This window comes from Corylus avellana, chromosome ca11 (assembly GCF_901000735.1).
Source record: "Corylus avellana chromosome ca11, CavTom2PMs-1.0".
In the NCBI taxonomy this organism is placed as follows: domain Eukaryota; kingdom Viridiplantae; phylum Streptophyta; class Magnoliopsida; order Fagales; family Betulaceae; genus Corylus; species Corylus avellana.
In genome coordinates this window covers 5,918,529-5,935,012 of record NC_081551.1, presented here as the reverse complement: position 1 = coordinate 5,935,012, position 16,484 = coordinate 5,918,529, and the positions used below count along the sequence as shown (strand labels likewise).

The 16,484-nt window shown below is 36.7% G+C and overlaps 2 protein-coding genes across 5 annotated transcripts; both read right to left on the bottom strand.

Moving 5' to 3' along the window:
• Positions 1 to 1,748: 1,748 nt before the first annotated feature.
• LOC132166325 (probable serine/threonine-protein kinase At1g54610) lies at positions 1,749 to 8,859 on the bottom strand. Its single transcript, XM_059577128.1, has 7 exons — positions 8,449 to 8,859; positions 7,420 to 7,704; positions 6,509 to 6,826; positions 6,053 to 6,277; positions 4,997 to 5,088; positions 2,741 to 2,843; positions 1,749 to 2,200 (listed from the first exon to the last, which is right to left on the bottom strand). The coding sequence occupies exons 1-7, from the start codon at positions 8,857 to 8,859 to the stop codon at positions 1,847 to 1,849; spliced, it is 1,788 nt and encodes a 595-aa protein (XP_059433111.1). The 3' UTR covers positions 1,749 to 1,846.
• Positions 8,860 to 9,845: 986 nt separating this feature from the next.
• LOC132166716 (TSL-kinase interacting protein 1) lies at positions 9,846 to 15,846 on the bottom strand. Of its 4 annotated transcripts, none has more exons than XR_009438594.1 (9): positions 15,541 to 15,846; positions 14,251 to 14,392; positions 13,244 to 13,467; positions 12,921 to 13,159; positions 12,602 to 12,842; positions 11,818 to 12,315; positions 10,885 to 11,004; positions 10,523 to 10,793; positions 9,846 to 10,441 (listed from the first exon to the last, which is right to left on the bottom strand). XR_009438594.1 is itself a non-coding variant. In XM_059577585.1 (8 exons), exons 2-8 carry the CDS (start codon positions 14,375 to 14,377, stop codon positions 10,701 to 10,703), a joined length of 1,542 nt encoding a protein of 513 aa, XP_059433568.1. In that variant the 5' UTR covers positions 14,378 to 14,392; positions 15,541 to 15,846; the 3' UTR covers positions 9,846 to 10,700. The 4 variants fall into 4 exon arrangements, 2 of the variants coding, with proteins under 2 accessions (XP_059433568.1, XP_059433569.1); XR_009438593.1 differs by having other exon boundaries at positions 9,846 to 10,425; XM_059577585.1 differs by having other exon boundaries at positions 9,846 to 10,793.
• Positions 15,847 to 16,484: the final 638 nt, after the last annotated feature.

The following is a 16,484-nucleotide window of genomic DNA, read 5'->3' as shown; positions in this document are numbered from 1 at the left end:
GAAAGTATGTTTCAATCGAATAATTGATCCAAGATAAATACTTCCCAATGTGGGACTCGTCCTCCACAATCCAATTGGGCCTTGTGGGCCTCACCACCAATACTATGTAATTATGATGGGATGAGCACTTGGCAGACCTCCTCTTACGGCTGCTATAGTTCCACCACCCCAGCAAAACTAGACATGACCCACCACCACTGAAACCCGAATGAGACACATCAGTGGTGCCATTTTGTCATCAACAGCTTCAGCCACCACCTCCGGCTACCATTCATGAGGAGCATAGCCTCACGTCATATGATATAGAGCCATCAATGATTAGTTTCTTTTTCTCTTCTTCATTTTAAATATTCAACATTAAATTAGAGATATTTACAAATGATCATATGTTTGTATGGTGCGAAATGAGTGAAAAAGTTATTTTTGTCATGACTGCCATATCATGTGTTGGACCTGCCAACCTGAATACCTAGCCCATCGACCAATGGACCAAGATACAGCCACACCTAGCTCCACACCGGATCCTATCTCTTAAGGCATCAACATCGGTCCCCGTGATCCCAGGAAGAAATGAGGGTTTGCAAGAGTCACGCGGCCTAAGAAACACCATGGCAGAACGACCTCCAACCAATGAGTGCTACACGAAGAGCGGCTATGACAAATTGATATCAAAAAGATGAACAACAGGTAAAAAAGGATCTTCGTTTCTTTCTCTCTATATACTATTCTCTGATATTATTCTCCTCGAATATATTAACTTAGACATCAGAGCTATCTCCCGCCGGCCCACTCCAACCCGCTATTTTGCTCATCTCTCACCTTTCTTTGCAAGTGCCTCAAACCACTAGTTCGCAACTGTTCTAACAATACAAAAATTGCATTTTTACGTTTTACCCACTATACAGATCATGTTTGCCCCGAAATACTCAGAAAACACCTCCTACAATATCCCACACTACATTCAAGCACTTAAAAGACTCAAGAATTATTGTCTGCCACTAAATTAAACATGCCTATATTGCATCGAATCATCTCCTTATGAAGTATCTCCACAGATTCAATATTTAATCATCAACTAAAACGTAGTCATGGCCCGTGCACACCACTCATGTTGTGTATAAAAACATTATCCCAATATTAACATTATTCCAGAATTCTCTCTTCCTTAAAAATAATGATGTAAGTGGAAGCAAGGCAAAATCCTATAGCATTTTTTGAGGCCATGGAAAAGAGCAAATCATTTTCAGGCTACTACTCCACCCCCTACACAGACATACGATCAGCTTTCGAGCTTGACAGGTCCAAGTCTTTCAGCTTCAATGGCGCAAATCGCAACAGAGATGCTGCTTTGGGGGCATCTGGGAATCCAGAGCTCAAGAGGAGGAAAAGGGTGGCATCCTACAACATGTACGCCATGGAAGGGAAGCTCAAATCTTCTTTCCGCAACAGCTTCAAGTGGATCAAGAGCAAGTTTACAGATAACTTCGAAGACGAGTGAAGAACATCAAATCATCATTTGTTCTCTTTCTCTTAATACATAAATAATTTGTCTCAAGAATGTTCTGTGATATCTAATCTGTTCATAAAGTTCATGGGAGGATCATTCTTACCTTTACTTGCAAGCAAACCCAAAACATATTTCCAAAATTTCGCAGATATAATGCAATATATATATATATATATATATATTGCTTCTGAATGAGTTTATTTTCTGCCAACATGATCTTCTCTTATTATTTTCCAGACAATTATCTATATGGAACTCAGTTTATATAGGCCAGCTTACAAGTTAAAGATGGTAACAAAAAAGCTAAGAAAAGAAGAATGAAACGTACAACTCAGAATATTATGTATCATCTTGAGAATCTGTATTGAGTCGAAAGGATTTTGATATCTTATCTGGGTCGCGATTTCGGAAATCCATTTCAGAAAGAGACCTGCGATATTGAGCAAATATGCTGCCTTCATTGGGGTTGATGATATCTGTTATAGAGGCCTGCAAAAGGGTAAGATTCTTGATGTTCTTGAGAGCATTATGATGACCCTCAGTTTTTGGTGATAGTATTTTATGAGAACGAAGAACTGGGGATAGGGATTCATGCAGGATCCCTTGATGCCTAATCGTTTGTACACTAGAGGAAGTGCTGCTTGCACTGTAACCCATGTCTTGGCTATGCATGTGTGGCTCTTCATTCTTCCACTGCAGAAGCTAAAGGAAAAGTAATAATAATAATAATAATAATAATAATTATTATTATTATAATGAAAGAGGAATTCAGCTTAGTTAAAGAAAATAATCTTTAATTGGTCTATTGATTAGATTAAAGATATTCTGTAGCAGCAATGAAAGGAGTGATAATTAGCCATTGCCCTATTACTATCTCCTTTGAAAGAAAAGGTCTTACTTGCTCTCTTAAGGATTTCTCCTATAGGGCTATAGGAAATGTTCCAAGAAAACATCTGACTAAAAGGATAATTTTAGTGGAGCCAAGGTGTAATTTAGCTAAAATAACAATCGGATAGTGTGATTTGGCTAAAACTGTTAACAGAAACATTATTTTGTAACTAAAAATATGACCAATGGTTGGAAGTTTGATGCATCATTTGAACTCAAATGAATACTTCTCTTCAATACCCAACAGAATTCTATTTTTCACAGAAAGAGTGAACACCCACTTAATGAGAATATAAACCTCAACTGAAAATGTTGCTCGAAAGGTATTCCTTCAAGATGCTTTACCTCTTTCGAAGCGTCAAAATGTCCACTGGCGTGTGCAATTAGGGCCTTTGTCCGATCACCTTCATGACTTGTTTGAGATGGTTTCTTTGTTTTAGGCCTGCGCCTGTAAGATGGAAAAGCACAATGAAGTAACTCATGGTGTTTGGACATCCCATGGAATTTGATACAAGTACAACCCATTGTAATTTACATGGTAAAGTGCCTATGAAGGTTTTGGTAGCATTTTTTCTTTTTCTCTTTTTTTGATGAATGAATTTTTATTACCAACAAAAGAACGAATACTACACACTCCAGAAAGATGTTGGAACCCCTTATGCTAACCAGAGCATCAATTACAAGCAACCACTCTACAATCAACAACAATTACAAACACATTCCAGCAACTACTGAAAACACTAGTTCTAAACAACACATTTACCTACAAAATGCATCAAGATTCCCTTAACTAACAACAAATGCACAACTCACCTTTCTACAAACAACATTATCTGCTTTATACAGAAAAGCCCCCATACACCCATTCTATTAATAGACACCAGTAGCCATTAATGCAAAGCATTTTGAGAGATACCCAACTACTACAAATAGCCACATTCTCATCAGTTGCCTTAAATTTCCCCTTCCCCACAATTCTGCTCCTTACTTCCCAGCATATCTTCTGCAAAGCTTTCTCTTCTAAATTTATTTGGTTCCCATGTTTAACATCATTTCTCTGCCTCCAAATGTTATAAACTGCTGCAACCCTAGCCAACTTGCATACCACAGCTTTTAAGCTCTTATCCTCCATTCCCTAATCCCTTTACTTCAAATTTCCTCCCAACTAGTAGGAATATCAATCTAAAGGCATTTCTGCATCACTTCCCTCCATAACGTTTTACTAAAGCCACAATCAAAGAACAAGTGGTCTCCACATTCAATGAAATTTCTACAAAACAAACATTTTTAACTCACCTTTAAAGCCCCGCTTCAACATTCTACGCCTGTTGAGAATCAGTTTTTTACCGCGAGCCACAATACAAAATGCATGTTTTGGAATAGCCATGGAGAACCAAATCAACTTCCATCATTCAACCCTTGGCTGCTTCTCCCGAATTGCTTCCCAAGTTTCCCTGCTCGTATAACTGTTTGACTTTGAAACCATCCATAAAGGTTTGTCACTAACCCCTAGTGTTACCAAAGGCAGCTTAGCTTACCTTGTATGTTAATCAAACTTTCAGACCTAGCAGGTAGCCATTCCCACTCCTTCCTTTTAATAATACTTGATAATTTTACATCCAATTTATTCCTTGCATCATAAAATACTATATAACCATACTGATCATAGAGTATACCATCCGGATGCCAAAAATCCAACCATAAGTATATGCTGCTACCGCCACCTACCAAGAATTTTAGGACTTGTTTTGCTGTGTCCCTAAGCTTGAGAATCTTCCTCCAGCTCATGTAGCATTTTGCAGCACTTTAGGCAGCCAAAAACATCTCCCTTTTAAGAAGGTTTAATTGACCCAGGCCACCCAAAAAGAACCTGATCTAGTGTATAAATTCCAGATGTGCTTCAAAATTGCTGCCTCATTCCAATCCTCTATCCTCTTCAACCTTAAACCACCTTCCTTCTTTGGAACACAAATTAACTCCCAAGAAACCTTAGCTTTTGCAGGATTTGGTAGCGTTTAAATGAAATTAATTGGTATTTTTGATGATTTAAAAAGGCCAGTGGGATTCAAAAACACATTCCTTTGTGTTTCCAACTCTCATTAGTAGGGAGGACTTCACCTCTGCAGTAACTTAAATAAAGAGGATGAAGTTTTACCTCCAAAGTGCAGCTAAAAACATGATGCATTTTTCACTTCTCATTGAAACTTTTAGACATGCTACTTACAAATTTGGCAGTTAACACCACGAAAGAAATGAAATTCAGAAAATCTAATATCTATCATAGGAAGGAAATGGAAAATTTAGAAGGTGATGGACATAGAATATTAATACAAAAAGCATCAGTAAATAATTGTTAGGATTTTACTTGTTACAACAAAAACAATTTTCCATGCTGCTAAAATCTTAATTAGAAAAGAAAAATTAATAACAAAATATAACACATTAATACATTTAAATTCAAATGCTTGATTTAGGTTTCCTGATCTTCTTTCTCTTTATTATCTTAAAGATCAGCCTGATGAAGACATCATGATCCCTACATAAAAACTATTCATCAGATTATTGAGGAAAAGAATTTCATGTTATGAACTAATAGCTTACTTCTTACGAGTACTGGTTCGAGATTCATCCTTTTCTTTCCCAGGTGCTGGTAGAGCTGAAAGGTCACATGCCAAGGGACTCGAAGTAAAGAACTGAAAGCAGAAAGAACTATTCAGAATACTGTGTGGAATATTTTGATGACATGTAATGCATATAAGCACCAGGAAGATCATAGAAAAGTTCATAAGGAACACTTTCTATTCCTCTTTTTCTATATTTGTTCAATTTGCTTCCAGAGTAAAAGTTCAATTTAAAGAGACAGCCTATACTTCATGTTTCAAATAACCTTCAATTTTTCCCATGTGTTTCTCTTAAATGTTAATCAAGTTCAGAAGCAAAGTATTCTTCATGGTATGTCATTTTGATTTAGCATGATGAACCACTTAAGGTTGCTAAAGCCAATGAGAAGACCCATATTGACCAAGTCCCGGGTTCTTTTATTTTTTATTTTTATACCAAAATGATGTTTATTGTTGCTAACAAAAATGGCAGGTATAATAACCTGGGTTATTGAGCATAAAATCATCATGATACGCTAGTGAGTAAAAACTCAGAATCACTTTAGTTACCTACAAATCAGAGAAAGGAATAGGAAAATTAAAATAATTCAGACAATAACTCATTTTGCTTTGTCTCTGGTTTTAACAAGGATAAAATATTTTTGTTGTGACAAACTAAATTTCAGGATCACCAAAGAAGCAGAAAATAAGCACAATCACATAAGACACCAAGACTTATGTGGTTCGGCTTAGTAAGCCTATCTCCACAGGCGAAGACAATCCAGAGGAAATTCACTAACAAAATGATGGAGTACAAAGAGTAGTATAGAGAACATCACTCAAACCCAAAAGCTCCAATACACTCAAATCTCACTCACACACAAAAATATAATTGGACAAAAGAGACAATACTCTTAATTCTCTAAGCCTTTTTTACTGATCAAAAAAAAAAAAAAAAAAATCTGAACTTTTAGTCCAAAGCCTTAGTCAGCCAAAGAAAGGTCTGAGAACCAGTAATACCGCTAGCAACGACTACAGAGATGCCATGTTTACTTACTTCATTTTGGAGAGCAGAAGCAGCACTGCCACGAGAGGTTGGATCAAGAGCAAGAAGTGTTGTCAAAAGACCAAATGAAGAGGTAGGAAAAGCCCTGAAGGCTTCTTGGAAACTAGGTTTATAATGCGACAGTGGTCGGAAGGTTGTTGGCAGCTTCATTTTCTTCCAATAGTCCTCCTCCGATGGTTTACCACAAAGTTTGAAGATCTTATGGAGCTGCTCAACCTGAGTACAATGAAGAGTTAATAAACTTCAAAAATATGGTCAGTATAAAATCATTGAGTGCATGTCCCCTTGGAAAAGGTAGTAACTCTGCAATGCATGGAAACATGAGAATACCATTGAGCATACAAAATTTCATGGAATGCCCCCAACACATCTATTATAAATGGTTTTGGTTCCAAGTGGTGTCCAAAATGAAGTCTAAATGCATATGTGTCCCTGGAAGGATTCTACCTCTGTTCTCCCGGGCATAATTGGCCTTCCAACAAACATCTCCGCCAATAGGCATCCTGCACTCCAAAGATCAATACCAACTGCATAATCTGTGGAACCTAACAGTAGCTCTGGAGCCCTGTACCAGAGTGTCACAACTCGACTTGTAAGGGGGCGTTTTTGGTTAGGAACAAAAAGATTTGCAAGCCCAAAATCAGCAATTTTTAACACTCCATATTTGTCTATTAACAAGTTGGAAGGTTTGATGTCTCGATGTAAAACTCCATTCTCATGGCAGTGTTGGAGACCAGAAAGTATCTGCTGCATATAGCACTTGACCTGCATCAGAAAATACCCAAATCATTGTGATACAGTTCGCCAAGTGGTGCAATTTATATGAACTATAGGAAATCTCATTAAGTACATAATAGTTCATAAGTGTGTTATATAGTTATGCTTCTTTGTCACTTTAAAGTTTTTCATTCAAATCATAATATACTCTAGGGATATGATTTTAGTACTGTTTGAAATTGATGAAGTAATGTGGTTGGTCACAGTAAAATATTATATATGTTCATGACAATATTTGGATATTGTTGGGTAGAAATATTGCTTAACATTTTATGTTAAATTCACATTTTCTAAGTGTATTGTGAAGCCTATATTTTGGAAAATAAAAAGGTAAGTTGTTTAAAATGGCTTGCCTCACCCCCAGAATGTTGTTGACATACTTTGTTAGAATGTTTCAGTTATAGTTAGCATCTGCTCAATTTTAGTTTGGGGCTTGATACAAATGGTTTCCCACCTGATCAATATCATTTTGGAACTTTTACCTACTATTCAAGATGCTGTTCTTATCACTTCAAGAATTCCCCACCTTTTTGGGCAGCTAAGAATTCAGGAATACTCAGTTGGGGAGGAAAAATGCCAACCTGTGCTTCATTGAGCCTGCCACCAGGACCTGAGATAATTTTAGTTAAGTCTGACTGCATGAAATCGAAGACCAGATAAAGACTATACTGCATCCTCGATGTGGCTAGTCCTTCAAGCTTGATGATGTTGGGATGATCTAGCCTCTTTAGCATCGTTATCTCTCTTGCCATAAACTTGACACTCTCCGGCTCCGATGTGTCGAACCGCACTTTCTTCAAAGCCACAATCTTTTTAGTGATCCTATCTCGAGCTTTGTACACATTGCTATAAGTTCCTTGCCCGATCTGCAAAACCAAAAATCCAAACCCAATTCAGACAACATCTTTCTATCTCCCTATCCCTTGTTAATTTGAGTCTTGTTAAAACATTAACTAAATGATTCAACTTAAGCTTTTGACATAACTGGTAATTTAACAACCCTTGCAAAGAATAAGGCAAAAGAGATGACAAATATTTGGAATGCTTAAGAAGGGTGACAAATGAAGCCTTTCCCACCCCTTGGAGTAAGATGTTCTTCTCTTGACTCTATGATTAGTTGTCTCCTATATACGAGGAATGTTACACACTCCCAATTGCTAATTCCCTAACGTAAAAGTAAAAATCACTATCGGATGAAATAATAAATTAAAGTACAAGCAACATTCTATAATAATTTTCACTGCGACATCAGAGTAGGCACTCCAGAGAAATGCGTATGAGTATTGTCTATATCAGAAATTGAAATCCAAATCTCTTCATTTGAAATCCTAATTTGCAAATGCAGTTAAACAGATTTCTTTACTGAGAGTGCCACTTCTCATAGAATTGAAGCAATATCAATTTGACAATATAGTGAATATGAAACAAAAATTTCGCTCGTATCCTAATAAAAGAAAAGATCATGTAATATCAAAGTCAATAACAACTTTTACGATCATAATTGTCCCACATGGTTCAAGTACAATCGGAGAAAGTGTCCAAAAACTTATATATATAAAAGATTGTACTTAAGCAGGTGGAACACTTGCTATCGCAACATCAACACTAACCTTAGCAAGTTTATCATAGGAATCAGCACTCGTGGGAACCAAACCCTCCAACAGACCTGCAGACACATTATCAACTAGCCACTTGGGCCACCCATCAACCAGCTCATCTTCTCCAATCTTCTTTGGCACAACCCTCTTCGACACATTCCGGCTGCCACCACTCCTCTCCCTCTCCGCCTCTCCTTCGGCACCACCACCACTACCAGCTGCCTCCACTCTCACAGTATGCTTATCTTTCAGGCCGAGATCACCCGATTGAAGAAGCCTCGTTAGCTCCTTACTGGCCTGAACCTTCCCAAGCTGTTTGTGAGTAACGGGTATCCCTCCGCTGGCCTCCTTAACATACCCACCATCCAATTTCAACTTCTCGATGCCCTGATGAGGAGAAGCCTTTGCCTGAACACATCCCATCGCGTCTCAGCAGAATCGGATTGATGCTTTTTTCGTTAAAAGCAAGGTGGCAATATTGTATGGACTGGTATGGTATGGGGTAGTTTGATGATATCAAGAGAAAGCAAGAAGAAGATGAAAATGAGAGAAGTCGATGCCCGCCGTCCTTGGGCCGGCATTTGTTTGGAATTATTGTAAAGGTGGGGGAGAAGAGGGAATTTTCGTGGAAAGAGAGTTCTTTGAGGTTTCCCTCCATGATCAATGTCTTGGGCTGTGATCTCGAGGAAGTGGCAGTTTTTGTAATTTATATATGTAAATTGGCGGGTAGAGACGAGTATTCAAGGGGAAAGGATGGTTGCGTGCCGTATAAGAAGGGGCAATTCGGGCCTTCTGCAAAGAAACGGCCTGGAATGACAAGAACGCCCCTCTAATTGCTTTACGAGGAGTTCAACTGTTCTTTCTTGTAAGACTCGCTTTTCACGATTTGCTTGGTAATCAAATGAATTTTTAAAAATTGTCTCCGGCCATAAGTATCCCGTCACTCCATTTGAGGATAAATCGGGTAGCCAATTTATCTTCAAACACCAGGGAATAGTTCTAGTTCGATGATTATTCTTAGCTTTTTTTATAAATATATTTAATTCTTAATTTTTAAATTTTTTAGTTTTAAAATTTTTGTAATTTTTATTTGAAAGTATTTCCGTCCTTTTACGTCTAAACAATGCATACTCCGTCCGATTTAACGAGATTTCCTAACTGCAAAATTTTTTGCAACAAAATAATATTTTAATGCGGCTAAGTGTCCAAAGGGAACTAATAAATTAGTAATTTGAGAGGAGAATGTAATTAACCCAAAAAAAAACTATAAATCAAGCAACAAGACAAGCAAGGAGAGCAATATGAAGAAGATAAAGGGCGGGCAACCAGGACAAGTTATGGTTGAAAAACAAACTGTTTTGAACAACAAGAGATAGATGTGTTAGTCCCCAAAAGAACAGTTGTAGATCAAAAGAATCCGAAAAGAATCCAATAAGAAGAAGAGCAAGCGACTGTAAAACCCTAAAGGGATCGAATCCCATATATGCTAATGTTGTCTACACAATGTAAAAGAGCCTGCTAAGTTCTCCCGATCTCTCCCCTATACCTACCTGAATGCCAAGTATGACGAGGCAGTGAATTTACATAAAATTATTAACCTCATGGGCATTCAAACTGCAAGCCAATCACCATCCAACAGAGGAAAAAAAAAAAAAAAGGAGTGGATAGCCAATCTCAAGTACTAAAATAACAATTAATCAGCTACTACAATTTACAATCTGTGTGAATAAAATACTCATTCTCAAAAGAATTTTTTCTTTCACCCCCAAAGTAATTTCCTCCCGCAGGCCGCACTCATACAGCCGTTGTCAGATTACATTTTTCAGGAAGAAAAAAAAAATGCTAGCCATCTCCAATTTGATGATACACAATCTGAATCTGACAGAGGTGCACCTGATAGCCAACTGATGGTTTATGTTCAAGGCCAAATTCCCAGCAGAGGAGGACCAGCTAATACTCTTTGCTTGGATATGAAAAGCTGACAGCCAGCTGTCCAGATAAAATCCTTTCAGAGTATTAGTTGTATTGCCTATATATTACATTCCCAAGCATTTCACACACACACCCTGATCTGATAGCCAGGTACCTTAATGATGCTTCCAGATGCAGCCTGGGGTCACTTGCCTTAATATGCTATAATACTTGATCCACCCATCAAGCTTCACCTTACTCATTTGTTGGTTTCTTTGTGTACTATATTTTCTTATCTTCGACAGGAACCTTTCAGCCTCCAACGAAAGTCGTTTTGGAATGCATCCAGACTGCTATCTAACAAATCTGCTGATGTTAATACTGTCTCCATTGGTAAGCTTCTGAGAGGTGGGTAGACCAAGATCAAAGGGTCCACGCGAGTCAGTCTGATTCAAACCGTCAAAATATAATAAAATTTACTATTCAAGAAATCATTCATAAGAATCAATCAATTGCTTCAGTGAAAAATTCAAGTACCCATTTAATGCCTGACAGCCCAAGACTACTTTCATCATTATATGTTCGTGAACAAAGCAACAGGTCTGTTTCAGATTCTTGATGAGCATGATCTTGTGAAAACCCAGATTGACAGTTGATCTGCATAACGAAGTAACAGACATTAGAACACTCATTGGAACTTATTAAGGTGCAAACTGGGTTGATATTAGCATCTTAAAGCCCACTAGTCTCATGCTGTTTCAAGTCTAAACCAAGCCTTTGTCCCAGCTACTTGATAAAGCAACAACCAAAAATAGCCTACCAGATGATCTTAACTACAAATGACAAATTAGTCAAATTCTAAACAAGTTACATTCAAAAAGTTCTACCCAACAGATGTTTAGGAATCAATCCGCCCTTGCATATACTGTCAGATTCAAACGGTTGACTCCTAATAGTCCTGAATCCTAACAAACCCAAGGCAAAATGTCCACATCATTAGCAAGGCATCTTTCAAGTCCACTAGCCCTCCTCTTCCATCAAGAATCAAGTGATACCTCATCCAACCTTTGTATCAATGTAATAATTTCTAGAGCACCAATTACATTACACAAGAAACTTGCAACATTTAAATATATTAAACATTTCTAGATCAAATTTCATGTCTTTCAAAAAAGTTTCTAAATTTCAATTGTTAAACGAAACTGTGACTGATGTAAAAACCAAACTTCAATTAGATATCCTGTTTGCAAGAAAATCCAGAAATCCATCAATGATTAATATAGGGTATGATTCATATAAAAGACTGACATACATATTGCTTACATACAAGCACCGTACTTATTGGATGAATGGGATTGAAAACTATCTGAATACTAAACCTGTTAGCATTTCAACCCCATATTTAAGCCATGTAAAAATTTCAAAACTCTCAGTAAAAGAATAAAACATGTAAAACAAAATTGAGCAAACCTCAGCTGCTTTAAAAAATTTGAATGAATTGGAGCCAGCATCCTGGCTGCAGCCCCCAGAACAAGCACTTGCATTCCAAGGCAGAACATCTTTTTCCGAAGATGAGAATTTTTGAAAAGGAAACGCCTGGCATGTTTCTTCAGCATCCAATATAGATGAGCGTGAATCTTGAGTGGAGAACCTTGGAACTTGAGCACAATTTGTTTGGGCAGCAATATAAGCATCAAAGGAATCAGATATTAGTTGACTCGGATGCAAGCCTGAAGTGCTCCCAACTGATTTTGGATCGCAGTTATTGGACTTGCCCTGTAAGGAGGCTACAGACAAGAGTCCTCCAACGCTTATATCGGTTAGACCATTAGTGATGGGAACAGAATTTTTAAACTTTCCCTGTATGGATGCCTCAGAGAGGAGGCCTCCAATGCTTATATTAGTTAGACCATCAGCCCACAGGACTGATGATTGTCCAGGGCCAGCATCCATCCTCAGTTCCCTATCCTAGTTAGAACAAAATGAGTAAGTTTTAGAACAGTAGGAATATTTATGACCATATAAATTGCAAGAGAATCTCTAAATAGAACCACAGGGTATTGGCATCATAGCCACGCAAGCACCAGTTCAAAAGAAAAATGAGACTTTACAACAATTATATGATCATTTTAATATCTCATCATTTTTACATCTTTAAAGAACTTACAACATGTACAAAAACAAAATGCTCATGGATATATATATATTAAAAAAAAAACAGAAACAAAACAGAAAAAGGGAGCATGAAATTTACCACAAGATCAACAGGACCATTTGCAACCTCCTCAGCAACAATTGCAGCTGTTATTTCACTTACATTGATTCCTTTGAGCTCTTCACTTGTCACCTCAATTTGTTTCCCTTTGCTATATGTAACCTCCACATTATTGTTGCAACCTTTCCGTGTGCCCTCAGATTGCAAACAATCAATGGGGGGAGTTGATGAAGAAAGGTTACCTAAAGTTTTAGGTTCAGAATAAGAGAACCAGCCATACCTTGAAAGAGAAATCAAGTCAGAAATTTCACATAAACCACTTGATCTCATAGGAAGAGAAAATGGCCAATCCTTATACCTTAGGCGGAAAATGTCAGGGCTTCCAACAGCTTCAAAGACATCTCCTGCACTGATACCATTGTCATTCAGAGTCCATCTTCCGCAACCAGACACATTTTTAAGTATGTTGTATGGGCAAACCATAGGCTCCCCAAGAGCAATACTTGAACTGCCCCACTTGCTATTTAAATGCCTAAGCACCGATGAAATCTTCTTCTGAGCACTTAAAGTAAGTTCCAAGTATGGATAATGTCCATCCTACATAAAAATTATAATTTGAAAAAAAAAAAAATCAAAGACAACATAACTAAAAGGTCAACGCTTTAGGGTTCTGTATTTAACCTTTTCCAGTCCCATGCGAGTGTCTTCATCTATTGGGAAAAGCTGCAACTTTATCTTTGCAGATGGAAGAAGTCTTGGTCCAGGATAAAGCTCAAGTAGAGGTGACCTTTTTGTTTTTTCTGAAACACGTCTACTTTTGACTGGAAGTTCTGGACACCTTCCCTCAGCTATGCTAGAAAGTGGAGATTGCTCATCTTTTTCAGCCAAAAACTCTTCAGCTTTCCCTGAAACGTGAACGTTCAAGAACTTGAGCAGAATGCAAAACATAATATATGAAACTAATATCCCATATTTCTGTTATTGTTTCCTTTTATAAGCCAAGCATGTAAATGAGTCCCAGCCATGATAGAACTGACAGGCAGTCCATGAGCTAAATCTACAATACTCCATAAATGAAATGGTACGGACAGTTAATCCACTTGGACAATGATTAAATAAAGGGATAAACACATTTTACCCCATGTGCTTTAACTACTATGTTTTACCCACCTAAGTTTCATTTTGTATCGCAGATGATAAAATGGTACCTCGCTTATAGCTAAAAACGGAGATGGTACCTCCATCTAACTTCCGTCCAAAAATTGACGAAAATTCATGCCAATACCCTTAAAAACTCGACATGTGTCCCTCAAAATTAAAAAATTAAATTATTAAAAACGTAAAAAAAAATTAAAAAATAAAATAAATAAATAAAAATAAATAAAATTGAAACCAAAGCCACCCTAGCCAATTTTTTTCAATTTTTTTAATTTTAAAATTTTTAGGGACATGTGTCGAGTCTTTAAAGGTATTGACGTGAATTTCTGTCAATTTATGGACGAAAGTAAGATGAAGGTACAATCTCTGTTTTTAACCATAAGCGAGGTAGTAGATATCTACAATACAAAATAAAACTTAAGCGGGTAAAAATAAAGTAGTTAAACCACAGGGGCCAAAAATGTGTTTAACCCAAAAAATAAATTCCGCTTAGATGAAATTCAAGTACAAAACTTAGAGATACGCCTCACCTGCAGATTTGTAACTTTGACCACCAGTTCTCTTTGTGGATTTCTTTTTTCCAGTGCAATCTATGTCTGCCACGCACTTTGAGGGAGCCTTAACTGCCTTCCTGTTTCGCTGTCTAGCAGTGTTCATGATTAACTAGCTTTCCTGTTAATTTAGACAGCCGCTAAAGTCATCATTATCCTTCTTGTAATAAAAAATAATAATATTTCAGATCCAAGCTTCCAGACCATCGGAGATCAAAGATCATTTACTGCATAAGTATCATACAGAAATGCTTCTAATTTGTCTGGAAACACTTTATGCAAATAGCGCCATATAAAAGGTCCAAAGGAGTTAGGATTTCTATGCTATAGAGCAAGATAATTTACGGAAAAATTCCTCACATTCGCAAATTGAATCCAAAACTAATTTAAAATAGTAAAGTTCAAACCATAACACCTAATTTTTGCCTGCAGAATTAAGAATAAAACTTCCACTTCCTAGGGACAACAATTTTTCACATTCTTCACCACTTCGCATTAACGAAATAGAGTATGAAACAACAAACCCACCTCTTTGTTTCTCATTAAATCTATCATCTATAAACTCCTTGAGATCTAACACCGTAACAGAAATCCATTATTATGGTTTTCTCTTTCCACTCCTTTGAGATATAAGTTTAGTAACTAATAAGCTTAAGCTCATGAATTGTGCAGGCTAGGACATAATATACTGAAAAATACATCACAAATTCCCAATACATATCCAATTGATAAACCATACCCCAAATTTACAAATTCCAAGTCTTCCATACACTTCAAGTGATCTTCAACACACCAAAATTTTGCAATACCAGTTCAGAGCTCAGACCTTAGAAAGAAAATAGACCATTAAACCACCATACAAAGAAGCCCGAAGAAACCACAAACTGATCTTCAAAAAAAAAAAAAATTGTATCGCAATACAGGAGTATATATAGAAAATCAAATGCCAAAACAAGGTCTATTTACGAGGTCAAAATTCGGCATATGGACAAAAAACCCTAACTTCAGGGACACGGATAAGAGTGCTCAATTTAAAAACCAGTCATATCCCCAGCTAGGGTTTCGGCCATGACATACATACAGAAATCAGAGTAGCTCAAACGTTTCAAAGACATATTTTCACTGAATTTCGAGTCAAAATCATGACCAACACTTACGAAATCAATTTAACTTGTCTCTAATGAAAAAATATATATATACATACACACACACAAGAACAATTTGCAGCGAATAGGCAAAAGAAATTGAACAGCGCGATCGAATTCTCACAATCAAAGGACTTGAATCCTCGCGTTCCCGAGTCGAAGCCTCCTTTTGAGAGAGAGGGAGAGAGAGAGACAGAGAGAGATTTTGAACTTGGGAAAAGTGATTGGCGGGAATGGAATGCGGGAATTTATAGGGGTCTTTGTTTTTGGGCGAGAGTCGGTTTCTCTTTCTCACTACCTTCCCCACAGAGAAACGTTGGGCTTCGCACTAAATACTTCTTTGGGCCCCTTATATCATAAACACCAACAAAATGGGGAGTTTGGGCTCCTTATGAGCCCATTTAATTTGACTGATGATGTGGTAGTAATATTTAGCCTTTTAATTAATATTTGTAAAAAAAATATATATTTATATTATTTAGTAAATTGTTATACAACTGAGATGTAAAAATAAACTTAGATTTATTTGTAATTTTGTACAAGTATTGATTTTTACTATCACGTCCTCAAGTTATATAACAGTCTATTAAACAACACTACTTAAAAAAATAATAATAATAATAATAATTTTCACTGTTGGGTCACTCTACTTGTATAACAGTCATATAGCAATTTACTAAAAATAAATAAATGAAATGAATTATTAATTTCTACTACATGAAAAGTCGATTGTTGAACATACTTATCACGGGAAGCAAGAAACCAATTTATATTTTGCTTCGTATTAGATTAATTATTTCTGTCAAGGATTGTATTGCTATTAGTATAGGGTAGGCTAAAATTACAATTTTACAATTTGGGAGTTTGCATTGCTATTAGTATAGTAAAATTTTACAATTTTACACCCCATAAATCAATAACCAATCGGGATGGGTGTGCTTTGCTATTGCTTGTAATTCTTTAATTTCTTTATCTTTTGGGAATAAATGACTTCAAATTATTATTATTATTATTATTATTATTATTATTATTTTTTGTAAATACTTCACTTCATTCATAATAAACCAG